At 46.7% G+C, this 14135-nt stretch overlaps 1 protein-coding gene across 2 annotated transcripts in view; it reads left to right on the plus strand.

Annotated features, from left to right (window-relative positions):
• Positions 1-202: 202 nt before the first annotated feature.
• dlc1 (DLC1 Rho GTPase activating protein) overlaps positions 203-14135 on the plus strand; it is a 152068-nt gene continuing 138135 nt past the window's right edge. For both annotated transcript variants that reach the window (XM_055909913.1, XM_055909914.1), the window contains exons 1-3: positions 203-788; positions 3728-5841; positions 12867-13034. In XM_055909913.1, coding sequence (XP_055765888.1) covers positions 3790-5841; positions 12867-13034 — 2220 coding nt within the window. In that variant the 5' untranslated portion in view covers positions 203-788; positions 3728-3789. The remainder of the gene's footprint in view (positions 789-3727; positions 5842-12866; positions 13035-14135) is intronic.

Genomic DNA, 14135 nt, shown 5'->3' on the forward strand with positions numbered 1-14135 from the left:
GAGACGATCTGGTTGGCGTGGAGAGCCTTGGAGGAGCTGTGAGAGAACCAGAGAGAAAGACAGTGATTAGGATGTGACTGAGATTCCCTGTCAATCCAGCCAGGAGGCGGAGAAGAGAAGAGGTGGGATTGGACGGAGGGAGAGGAGGAGAGTGAGAGAACCCCCTCCCCCCACCCCACCCCATTCCACCCCACCCATACTCCAGTCGTTCAGCGTCAGTGAAACCCCTAATGTGATCAAGATGGAAGCTCAAGCTATCTTTGGACTTTATACCGCGCACCGGATTTTCGGCTGGCTCCGGGGGCTCCCTGCTCTCTGCTCCCAAAAAGGGTAACGTCAGCGATGGATTTCATTTGAATCCGCAAACCCTGAGAGCATTCCTCGGGACCTGGAACTAGGACCGACATCTCAGGAAAAGGGGGATTTGTTCCTTGAGAAAGGCTTGTAGGATTGGATTTGTCTCTCCCCTGACGTGGATGGATGGCTAACTCTTCAACCCCATAGTGTTTATCCTGTGTTATCTTCTGTTATTCAGTCTTATGTTGCTACTGTGTGGGACTGGGACTGTACCCCTCTGTACTCTGGTGGAGTATTGACAGTGAAGTAACTCATCCAGGCATGTTGTGTGAAGTGGCACATGGATTACGCTAATTGAGTACATTTCACTTCTGTGTGAGAAGTTGTAAGAAGTACACAGTGCCCTCCCTAACTCAAGGGCCAGTTGACGTCAGAGGAGGAAGTCACCCCGGGTCACCCTCCATCCAACAACAGTCCTGAGGATGCTTAAGGTATAGACTGACTAGAGTCTAGTCTGACTAGAATCTTGTTTTGAGACTTCCTCTGGCAGCTTTCCCCCTAATAGTAGCAGACACACACACACACCTTTTCTACCGGTAATAGAATGCTCACAGCTCAAACGTCACTCCAAGTTCAAGGCAGTCAAAATGGTCAAAATGAACAGTCCCTGAAAAGAGATGATGATTAACATGGTAATCTGATGCTCCAGTTGTTGAGGCCAGAGGACAGATCTAGGAAGTGTTTCCCATTCAGTGCAGATGGGGATGAGCGATATGATCTCCTAGCAACAGCCTTCACATCCGTTCCATTGCATCTGTCAGTGGGGGTCTTCAGAGAACCATTCAACGGCCGGCTGGCAATAATATACACAGATATTGGGTTGATTACAAATGTCACCCTATTCCCTATATAGTGCACTACCAGATCCCTATGGGCCCTGGTCAGAAGTAGTGCACTACATAGGGAATAGGATGTCAAACCGAAGTCTTTCAAATCCTTGTTGTCTCCAATATAAAGCAAAGACCATATTGTGACGTGATTTAGGGAATATATGCTTCTTTCATTGTTTTAATGGGCAACTTCCTCAGCTTTTGATAGATTGACACAAGAATCCTCCATTGTAATCCTTCCTTCTTATCACTTCTGTCGTAATGGTGCCAATTACCTTTTTTCTTGAACAGAAATGGTTGCTTATGTGACTGTGCTGCTCTGTTTAAGCCATAGTGGAGGCTGTCTGTCTGTTCGTGTGCATGTCCCTGTCTGTTTCTCTCTCTCTCTGCCTGTCTGCCTTTCTGCCTGTCTCCTCCATCACTGAGGTACGACATAGGCCAACAACATTGTCCCATCAAAGTAAACAATTATTTAAGATTAGGGTTAAGGTTAAGATTTCATTAAAGTGGTTGAGTCGCTTGGCATTTTTCGAACCAAAAACAAAAACTGTGTTACGGACTTATTATTATGCGTATTATGTATGCCCTTCAGGCAGCCTCTTCCCCTCTGACATTCCCAGACAGTGAATGTGGCTATCCAGAGGCTCGCAGAAGGAGACACACAAACACACACAGACACATTCACAAGCTGGATGGTGAGACACACTAATAGTTCTGTTATGAATGGGTTAGAGTCATGTGACGCACAGTGGTTTCTTGACGACCTCGTCCCTGATGTGGACAAATTGCCCCGGGGCGTTGTTGGTCCTCTTCTTTTGTCATGCTCATAAAATCCTTGACTAGACTTCATGGTGGAAATCTTCTGCCAAAATGTATTTAGCCATAAGTGAAAGGGGTATGTATGGAGGCTTCCCAGCTCTTTAATGTGTACACATGTAGGATCTTAATCTGATCACCCTGTTCCAGGAGAACTGTCCTGCATTGCAGGAAGTGTAAAACCTGTAGTGTATTTGAAGTTTTAAAAGGCTTCTGAAGTTTGTCATTTCCACTTTGAAATTTCAGACTTGATTTTCCCTTATGAAAAATGTATCAACCCCTTCCAAAAATATCAATGAATTATAAACCACATAATAGTTCACATTTCCTGTTGTTGCAGGATTATTTTCCTGATGTAACAAACTGTCTCAAATGAATATCCTACATCTGTACAGTACTTGATAGGGACTGTCTCAGTGTAATGTGTGTCCAATGTTTACAGTTTGAACTCGGGTTCACTGTCTTGTCTGGGAATGTTAAAATTAGGATGAGAACCAACTCTCTTCTCTTAACCAGTCGCATGTAAAAAAATATATATATATATATATGGAAAAAGTCACAGCACACTTCCAGCCAGATGCAAATGTCTTTTAATAATAGTGAGAAAATAAAAGTAAACCACTGTCTGAGAACTTGGTTTACCAGAAGTGGAAAGATGCTCTATACTGTCTCATAGTAGCCATTGCAGTTAACTATTCTGTTTTGTAATGTTAAAATCCTGTAAGGTTCAGGATTGTTCCATGTAGGCTTGACATGGGGTTCACAACAATAGCAGTGACCAGGGTCCATGTCAGCTTGGGTTCACAACAATAGCAGTGATCAGGGTCCATGTCAGCATACACAGACAACTCAGTTTATAATATCGCAAAGAACACAAACAGAACATGATTGCAGTACTCTTATTAGCCCCTCCTCCCTAAAGTTTGCTAACCCCATAACCTGAGTAACTTATAACCTGAGTAACTCAACCTGAGTAACTCAACCTGAGTAACCGATAACCTGAGTAACCCATAACCTGAGTAACCCATAACCTGAGTAACCCATAACCTGAGTATCCCATAACCTGAGTAACCCATAACCTGAGTATCCCATAACCTGAGTAACCCATAACCTGAGTATCCCATAACCTGAGTAACTCATAACCTGAGTAACTGATAACCTGACTAACTCATGACCTAAGTAACTCAACCTGAGTAACTCATAACCTGAGTAACCGATAACCTGAATAACCTATAACCTGAGTAACCCATAACCTGAGTAACCCATAACCTGAGTATCCCATAACCTGAGTAACCCATAACCTGAGTAACCCATAACCTGAGTATCCCATAACCTGAGTAACCCATAACCTGAGTAACCCATAACCTGAGTAACTCATAACCTGAGTAACTGATAACCTGACTAACTCATGACCTAAGTAACTCAACCTGAGTAACTCATAACCTGAGTAACTCATAACCTGAATAACCTATAACCTGAGTAACCCATATCCAGAGTAACTCATAACCTGAGTAACCCATAACCTGAGTAACCTATAACCTGAGTAACTCATAACCTGAGTAACCCATAACCTGAGTAACCTATAACCTGAGTAACTCATAACCTAAGTAACCTATAACCTGAGTAACCCATATCCAGAGTAACTCATAACCTGAGTAACCTATAACCGGAGTTACTAATAACCTGAGTAACTGATTCCCGCCCACTCTCTTTCTCTCTTACAGGAAGCTCAATAGAACTGCACTCTCTGGTCCGCCATTTTGGTTCTACGTCTTTAAAGGGCTCTATGGTTAGCAGTGGGAGTCCGCCCACCATGCTTGTCGTCATACGGAAAAGAAGTTGGGAGGATCACGTGACTCACCGCTCCGGGTTACAGTACAGCTACGACGACCTGGACCTGGTCTGTTGCCATGGTGTCAGCGGCGACGGGCCTCGGCTGGCATCGGAGGGGTCCAAGCAGGGGCGCAGGGAACGATGTGCCTCCATGCCGGAGTGCTGTCACCGGCCACGCCCCGATGGCCTCAACAATGGGTCGGGTCACAGATTGGAGTTTGTGACCTCGGTCAACGTGGAGGACAATGGCGATCACTCTGAGCCGGGGCACGTGATGTCAGCAGGCGACTTTTATTCAACTGTTGTCCCTCTGTTCCAGGCTGAGCTGGTAGACGGCTCTGATGTGGCTGTTGATGATGATGACCTCACCAGGAGGCTGACGGAGTCTGAACCTGGAGGAATGCCGGACGCTGGTGTGGACTCAGTTGGCATCCAATCTCACTGTGACCTGGGCAGTGGGATTCTTCAGCCAAAGCCAAACATCATCTGCACTGCAGACAGCGGTCATGAGGATGAAGATGACATTGAGGACGGCACCGATGATAACGAGCATCCCAACGTTGTTGACGACCGCGTTGCAATCATTGTTCAATCTGTCTCTGTTGACGAAGGACAAAGGGTCTCTATCTGTCCGGACAATGGATTTTCACTGGCCTTTTCTGTTGGTGAGAAAACTGGCAGGCATTCAGAACTCCTGGAGACAATGGCCGACCATACAGACGGTCAGGTTGGACTTCCAGAACCCTTAGTGGACACACAGACCCAGTCTCCTCATACTGAAGTTGAACCACGAGAGGACCTCTCCACCTTGGATGAAAGCAACATTACTGACCCGGGTAAAAGAAAAGGAGGTATACTGCCAGCGGCCATTTTGGATTCCTCAAACAAACCAGAGTACAATAGTGATGTAATATCAGATGTTAACGTGGAGATCTTGGAGGCTTCTGCTGCAGACGTTATGGAAGGGGAGGCTATGGGGGTAGACGTTGAGAGTAAAGCCTTAGAATTGAAGGCGGAGGATAGTGTTGAAGGTGCTGACGGATTGAATGTTCAGAGGAAAATGTCTGAAAGTGGTGATAAATTTGAGCAGATTCTGAGGGGGCAACATGCTGTGTCATTGGATGGCAGACAAACAGAACAAGAGCGGCATGATAGCATGAGGACTGATGATGGTTGTGAAATAGCTCAGGACCAGACAGTGTTGAGAAAGGAGGATGTTGACATGGTGGACATGGAAGGGACCCGAGGAGTGGAAAGGGCTCTGGACATGTGCAGGGAGAAAACCCCTGAGGATAAGGCAAGTGTGGAGTCTGTGCATGCTTTGTGTGTCACAGTGCAACATTCTGAGGACCTGGACAGACTCCCATTAGCTGGACAGCAGAATCTTGAAAGTTCCAAAATGGACGGAATACAGGACTGGACTAGCGTAGAGGACACGGATTGTCCAATGATACAGGTGCATTCTGATAACCTCACAGTGGAGAATACGAGTGGCGGCTTGGGGTCCAAAGACTCAACGTGTTCCGAAGAACTAACCTCGGCTGTAACAGCCCAAGGACAGCACAGCGATGGTGGCTCAAAGCTGAACACCATCCATGAGATGAACCAATCTGAAGCAGAGGATGACTCAGTCCTACTGGGGAGACAGGGGGCTTCGGACATGGGTATATCCACCTCTCCAGCAGCCCGGCTGCCCAATATGGACACTCTCAGTCAACCAACTTGTCCTAAGGAGGCAAATGATCCCTTGCTGGAGAGATGCCATGGAAACCAAGCCCCTGTTAAACAATTAGGTGAGTCACCTGTTTTAGAGGCAGCCGAAGGTCCGAAAGAACAGGACAGGCCCGGTGATACACAAGCTGTAACGGAGGCGATTGAGGAAGTAACGCATTCAGGCAACCACGGCAACACTCACCTTGGCGACAAGGCTTCAGACGTGAAGCGAGAGGCCAGATGCGGGGATGACAAGGGGGAGGACCATGTGGTGAAACTTCGCACTAGAAAGGTAAGCTATAAATTCAGTTCTCCGTTGCATGGGAGTCAGGCTTTGCTGGTGTGTGTGTGTGTGTGTGTGTGTGTGTGTGTGTGTGTGTGTGTGTGTGTGTGTGTGTGTGTGTGTGTGTGTGTGTGTGTGTGTGTGTGTGTGTGTGTGTGTGTGTGTGTGGGTGGGTGGGTGGGTGGGTGGGTGGGTGGGTGGTGGAGGCGGGCGTCTGTGCGAGTGTGTCTGGAAGTGTCCGTGTGTACACACTATGTTCCGTACTTTGCTGTTGTTTATGAGTGTGTGCTAAGTAGTACTGCACTATGTAATCCCTTTCTTACTGTCAGTTATTGGGCGGTGGTGAACGTTAAGTCCAGCACACAAATCATTATGTCTCGAGCTGTGCCTGGCGTGCCTCTCGGAAAACAATGACTTCACTTTCACATGCTTACCCATCTGTGACTACATTTGGGGATCTGTAAAATGTTTGACACTTTCCCAATGTTCTGCTGCAAAACAAGTTCCTATAAGGGCATGGAAGTTGTGTGTGAGAGCATTGGAAACACATAGCCAGAGACGGAGTGGCCAAAGGGCAATTCTGGCAAATGCCAGATGGGCTGGTCCATCTTAAGCTCAGTGGATCTAAACATTTTTGGGCTAATATTTGGAAAGAAATGGTCTAGTGTGGTGACCTCAATGTCCGGGCCGATATCTGGTCCCAGTCCACCCCTGCACACAGCGCTGGGTGGCAGTAGCTACAGCAGCCAGAACAGCCTTAGCTTAGCATCCCTGAGGTGAAAGACTCAAACCGCGCTGAGCCAAATACCTCACACACTGTTTATACACCATTAACCTTAGTGCCTACTAGCCTGTCAAATACCTTGCACTGTTACACCATTATCCACGGTACTAGCTCGCCCTGTCAAATGCCAAATACCTTGCACTGTTTATACACCTTTAGCCAAAGTGCTAGCCTGTCTGGAACCACCTAAGGCTGTTAGTACATAGTTAGCGGTAGTGCCAGCCTGATGGCAACAACCAAATATCAAATACCTGAGACTGTTTATCTACTATTAGCCGTAGTGCTAGCCCTTAGCGAACAACCACAGCAGAACCTTATTTACAGAGTCGTTAGGCCTATTTACGAGCCTGCTTGTTTTTAAGTAGGCACATTGGAGAGGGACTCCGCCCAAGCACAGCACTCATGCCACGTACCAGACTCCTTCCAGAACATACTGTCTTCCCTGTTGTGGTTGTCGCTCGCCTTGCCACAACGTCAAGCCATTTCACCATGGTGAAACACCTACGTAGTTAGCGGTCTGAGATGTGACGTTTTCTAAACGGATGTAGTCCCTGATGGCCTCTAAAGAGAGAGAGGCTGATTGCCTTGTTGAATGAGTAATGGGTGTAGTCTTTAACTTTTCTCATCTAAACGATGATGCCCCATGCGTTGACACCGATGATGTCCTCCAGTGCAATCTGTAGACGGAGAGTCGAAAGGCTGTGAAATTGCATAATGCCTCGAGGCTTGATGTGGCGTTGCTTCAACATAAATATCACGTTTGCGTAGCATTTGTCAGTGCCAAAAAGCATCCCAAAGCCTGTGAGATCACTGTCCTCAGAAAACATAGAAAACCCAGGAAGCTCTTATTGTGGACATCTCCAGTTTCAATCTCCGACTGAAAATAATTCCACTGTGATTTAAAGGTGGGGAGTTTGCAAAGACAATCTATTTGTCATATGGGAAAGAGTTGTCTGACGTTACCACAGCGTTTGAGTACTTTTGCGCTGCGTCCGGCCGATTTACTTAACAAATATGCTCTGGAGTAGGTCAGTTAGAGAAGCTCCAAGTCTGACTCAGGGTTTCCCCTCTTTCCTTCTCCTTGTTTTCTCCTGCCTCTCTCTCTCTCTCTATGTCATCCTTCTCCAAGGCAATTGAGGCAGAGAGAGAGAAAGAGAGAAAGAGAGAAAGAGAGAAAGAGAGAAAGAGAGAAAGAGAGAGAGAGAGAGAGAGAGAGAGAGAGAGAGAGAGAGAGAGAGAGAGAGAGAGACAGACAGACAGACAGACAGACAGACAGACAGACAGACAGACAGACAGACAGACAGACAGACAGGAAAGAGAAAATAAAAAGGTAAAGATGCCACACCTCTTAATGCAGACAGACCACCTGAGGTCAGGGAAAAGCGAGAGGTTTTAGGCAGTTCATACAGTAAGGTGTTGTCACCATCTCAACAACAGGAAGTGTCTAACTGAGTAAGAGAGAGAAACCCCCGAAGACAACACTGTGAGGAAAACCAAAACCACTGGAATTGCCCCTTCAAATAACACATGTTGTTTTTTTACCCCATCATTGTTGCTGTTGTTGTTGTTGACTTCTGACCCAGCCGTCTATGTTCATTCAACAAACCTCCACAAAGAAACTCATTGTCGTATTGGATTGCAGCGAGACGTCGGTGACGCACACAGTGAGCCCTTACATAGAGGGAAAAGTTAAGCATCATCATCATGCCATGAACATTTACATTACATAGGCTACATAGATAAGGTCTGTGTATCCAATAGGAACTGCTCTGACAGCCTAATTCAGTGAACATTTTGCAATAAGACAGAAGGACGCCCATCTCCTCACAAACACTTACATGCATGCACACACACACACACATCTCATGAAATGGTTCCAGAGGTCTGTTTGTGCAAATTGTAACAGGGTTTCTTTGGAACTAATGATCCATCCCATATGATGTCATCCCAGCTCTTTCTGTAGATGGTCACAGAAAGCAGAAAGCCCCACCCAGAGAGGAGAAAGAGGAGGGATGGATGGAGGGAGGGAGAGAAGAGGGATGGAGGGAGAGAAAAGGAGGAGAGGAAGGATGGAGGACAGGGGAGGGGAGAGGGATACAGTTGAGGAGGGATACAGAGAGAGAGAGACAGAGAGAGAGAGAGAGAGAGAGAGAGAGAGAGAGAGAGAGAGAGAGAGAGAGAGAGAGAGGCAGGAGAAAACAAGGAGAAGGAGAAAAATCTAAAGAAGGGAAGAGAGAAAGATGCCACACGTCTTAATGCAGACAGACCACCTGAGGTCCATATAAGACCTGCTATGACAGACAGACCAGCTGATAGGTCAGTGTAAGACCTACTATGACAGACAGACCACCTGATAGGTCAGTGTAAGACCTGCTATGACAGACAGACCACCTGAGGTCAGTGTAAGACCTGGTATGACAGACAGACCACCTGATAGGTCAGGATAAGACCTGCTATGACAGAGAGACCACCTGAGGTCAGTGTAAGACCTGCTATGACAGACAGACCACCTGAGGTCAGAGTATGACCTGATATGACAGACAGACCACCTGATAGGTCAGTGTAAGACCTGCTATGACAGACAGACCACCTGAGGTCAGTGTAAGACCTGCTATGACAGACAGACCACCTGATAGGTCAGTATAAGACCTGCTATGACAGACAGACCACCTGATAGGTCAGTATAAGACCTGCTATGACAGACAGGCCACCTGAGGTCAGTGTAAGACCTGCTATGACAGACAGACCACCTGATAGGTCAGTGTAAGACCTGCTATGACAGACAGGCAACCTGAGGTCAGTGTAAGACCTGCTATGACAGACAGACCACCTGATAGGTCAGTATAAGACCTGCTATGACAGACAGACCACCTGAGGTCAGTGTAAGACCTGCTATGACAGACAGACCCCCTGATAGGTCAGTGTAAGACCTGCTATGACAGAAAGGCCACCTGATAGGTCAGTATAAGACCTTCTATGACAGACAGACCACCTGAGGTCAGTGTAAGACCTGCTATGACAGACAGACCACCTGAGGTCAGTGTAAGACCTGCTATGACAGACAGACCACCTGATAGGTCAGTATAAGACCTGCTATGACAGACAGACCACCTGATAGGTCAGTATAAGACCTGCTATGACAGACAGGCCACCTGAGGTCAGTGTAAGACCTACTATGACAGACAGACCACCTGATAGGTCAGTGTAAGACCTGCTATGACAGACAGACCACCTGATAGGTCAGTATAAGACCTGCTATGACAGACAGGCCACCTGAGGTCAGTGTAAGACCTGCTATGACAGACAGACCACCTGATAGGTCAGTATAAGACCTGCTATGACAGACAGACCACCTGAGGTCAGTGTAAGACCTGCTATGACAGACAGACCCCCTGATAGGTCAGTGTAAGACCTGCTATGACAGAAAGGCCACCTGATAGGTCAGTATAAGACCTTCTATGACAGACAGACCACCTGAGGTCAGTGTAAGACCTGCTATGACAGACAGGCCACCTGAGGTCAGTGTAAGACCTGCTATGACAGACAGACCACCTGATAGGTCAGTGTAAGACCTGCTATGACAGACAGACCACCTGAGGTCAATGTAAGACCTGCTATGACAGACAGACCACCTGATAGGTCAGTGTAAGACCTGCTATGACAGACAGACCACCTGAGGTCAGTGTAAGACCTGCTATGACAGACAGGCCACCTGATAGGTCAGTGTAAGACCTGCTATGTCAGACAGGCCACCTAAGATCAGTGTAAGAGCTGGTATGACAGACAGACCACCTGATAGGTCAGTGTAAGACCTGCTATGACAGATAGGCCACCTGATAGGTCAGTGTAAGACCTGCTATGACAGACAGACCACCTGAGGTCAGTGTAAGACCTGCTATGACAGACAGACCATCTGATAGGTCAGTGTAAGACCTGCTATGACAGACCACCTGAGGTCAGTGTATGACCTGCTATGACAGACAGACCACCTGATAGGTCAGTGTAAGACCTGCTATGACAGACAGACCACCTGAGGTCAGTGTAAGACCTGGTATGACAGACAGACCACCTGATAGGTCAGTATAAGACCTGCTATGACAGAGAGACCACCTGAGGTCAGTGTAAGACCTGCTATGACAGACAGACCACCTGATGGGTCAGTGTAAGACGTGCTATGACAGATAGGCCACCTGATAGGTCAGTGTAACACCTGCTATGACAGACAGACCACCTGAGGTCAGTGTAAGACCTGCTATGACAGACAGACCACCTGATAGGTCAGTGTAAGACCTGCTATGACAGACAGACCACCTGAGGTCAGTGTATGACCTGCTATGACAGACAGACCACCTGATAGGTCAGTGTAAGACCTGCTATGACAGACAGACCACCTGAGGTCAGTGTAAGACCTGCTATGACAGACAGACCACCTGATAGGTCAGTATAAGACCTGCTATGACAGACAGACCACCTGAGGTCAGTGTAAGACCTGCTATGACAGACAGACCCCCTGATAGGTCAGTGTAAGACCTGCTATGACAGGAAGGCCACCTGATAGGTCAGTGTAAGACCTTCTATGACAGACAGACCACCTGGGATCAGTGTAAGAGCTGGTATGACAGACAGACCACCTGATAGGTCAGTGTAAGACCTGCTATGACAGATAGGCCACCTGATAGGTCAGTGTAAGACCTGCTATGACAGACAGACCACCTGAGGTCAGTGTAAGACCTGCTATGACAGACAGACCACCTGAGGTCAGTGTAAGACCTGCTATGACAGACAGGCCACCTGAGATCAGTGTAAGAGCTGGTATGACAGACAGACCACCTGATAGGTCAGTGTAAGACCTGCTATGACAGACAGACCACCTGATAGGTCAGTGTATGACCTGCTATGGCAGACAGACCACCTGAGGTCAGTGTATGACCTGCTATGACAGACAGACCACCTGATAGGTCAGTGTAAGACCTGCTATGACAGACAGGCCACCTGATAGGTCAGTGTAAGACCTGCTATGACAGACAGACCACCTGATAGGTCAGTATAAGACCTGCTATGACAGACAGGCCACCTGATAGGTCAGTATAAGACCTGCTATGACAGACAGGCCACCTGATAGGTCAGTGTAAGACCTGCTATGACAGACAGGCCACCTGAGGTCAGTGTAAGACCTGCAGGTTAACAGAGGAGAACAAAATAAGTGAGTGAAGAAGAAAGTGAAAGAGTGGTGGCAAGGAGAAGGGAGGAAAGACAACAGGAAGAGAGGTTAATAAAAAAATGATATAAAAATATATAATTGGAGAGGGGGGGGCTTTTTGGTGGAAAATGTAAGAAGAAAAAGGGGGGGGGTGGTGGAGGAGAACCAAAGAGAGAGAGAGAGAGAGAGAGAGAGACAAGGAGAGGGCAGGAGAGGTTGCCCAATTCATTTGAGTGCATCTGAGGATCCCATCCCAGGATTCTATCAAAGTCTTTCTGTGGTCTACAGGATATTGAATCAAAGCCTTAGTTGATATATATCTCTGGCATGCACTACATCAGACCTTTCTTGTCTCATTCACCAGGCCCCAATTCAATCAAACACACATAGGAGAACTGCTCAACGTAATGCTTTCAGAGGGCTAAGAGAAAAAACGTAACTAAACAGTGAAGTCCCTGTCTGTGTTATGTATTAAATATTAGAGTTGACGTGAGGCAATAAAAATACCTGCTCCCTTCCCTTAAAAAGAGAGCAAGAGAGGACATGACTACAGATGAACAGGCTAATTACATGATAGTCAGTTAGCTGCATCTAACCACAAAGTGGAAGGACCAACAGAAGAAAGAAAGAACCGAGGACTAGAGTATCCTTTAGCGGTTTATGCCCACTAAAGACACAACATAAATCTAGCATTATCACTGATGTTCTCCTTGAATCAAAAATAGTCAAATATAGAGCGGAAAGATGCCGGTTAAAAGAGTTGGGCCAGTAACAGAAAGATTGCTGGTTCAAATCCCTGAGCCGACTTGGTGAACAATCTGCCGATGTGCCCTTGAGCAAGGCACTTAAGCCTTATGTTTCCTGTAAGTCGCTCTGTATAACAGTGTCTGCTAAATTATTAAAATGTAAATCAATGTTACCAGAAATTTTAAGTACAAAAATTATTTCCCTCCCTCTCTTCCTCTCTCTCTCTGTCTCTCTCTCCCTCACTCCTTCCCTCCCTCCCTACCTCCCTCCCTCCCTCCCGTCCTCGCTACCTCCCACCTGTAGAGTTCTAGAGAGGAGCAGGAGCGTTCTCGTCTGGACTCCATGGTGTTACTGCTGATGAAGCTAGACCAACTGGACCAGGAGATCGACACGGCCCTCAGCGCCTCCTCCTCCTCCTCCTCCACCTCCTCCATGGCCATCACCCCCACGCTCAGAAGACACCACCGACGGGTCAGTACCAGTACACAGAGACAACTTTTACCATTTACAATATTGTCTCTAATTCTAGACATTCAGTTACATAGCATTGTTTAAATATTCCCCATGTAATGTTAATGGGGAGCTAACATGGCCGCCATATAATGTTGAAGTGTCATGAAAATGCATCATAATGCAGAAACCTCAATGTCCCAACTCTCTAAATACATGGCTCTGTCAGTAACTAGCTAGACATTACAGGAGACAGTCAGTACCTAGCTAGCTTCAGGAGAACCTAATGCTAATATGGCTAGCTTCAAGAGAACCTAATACTAGTCTAGCTAGCTTCAGTACCTAATACTAACCTGGCTGGCTTCAGAAGAACCTAATACTAACCTGGCTAGCTTCAGAAGAACCTAATACTAACCTGGATAGCTTCAGGAGAACCTAATACTAACCTGGCTGGCTTCAGGAGAACCTAATACTAACCTGGCTAGCTTCAGGAGAACCTAATACTAACCTAGCTGGCTTCAGAAGAACCTAATACTAACCTGGCTAGCTTCAGAAGAACCTAATACTAACCTGGCTAGCTTCAGGAGAACCTAATACTAACCTGGCTAGCTTCAGGAGAACCTAATACTAACCTGGCTGGCTTCAGGAGAACCTAATACTAACATGGCTAGCTTCAGGAGAACCTAATACTAACCTAGCTGGCTTCAGAAGAACCTAATACTAACCTGGCTAGCTTCAGGAGAACCCAATACTAACCTGGCTAGCTTCAGGAGAACCTAATACTAACCTGGCTAGCTTCAAGAGAACCTAATACTAACCTGGCTAGCTTCAGGAGAACCTAATACTAACCTGGCTAGCTTCAGGAGAACCTAATACTAACCTGGCTAGCTTCAGGAGAACCTAATACTAACCTGGCTAGCTTCAGAAGAACCTAATACTAACCTGGCTAGCTTCAGGAGAACCTAATACTAACCTGGCTAGCTTCAGGAGAACCTAATACTAACCTGGCTAGCTTTAGGATAACCTAATACTAACCTGGCTAGCTTCAGGATAATAAGTAATAGAAATAGCCATAAACTATTGCTCTAAAGTGTATCTCTAAACCAATCAATGTCCTTCCTC

Source organism: Salvelinus fontinalis, chromosome 42, assembly GCF_029448725.1.
Source record: "Salvelinus fontinalis isolate EN_2023a chromosome 42, ASM2944872v1, whole genome shotgun sequence".
NCBI lineage: Eukaryota > Metazoa > Chordata > Actinopteri > Salmoniformes > Salmonidae > Salvelinus > Salvelinus fontinalis.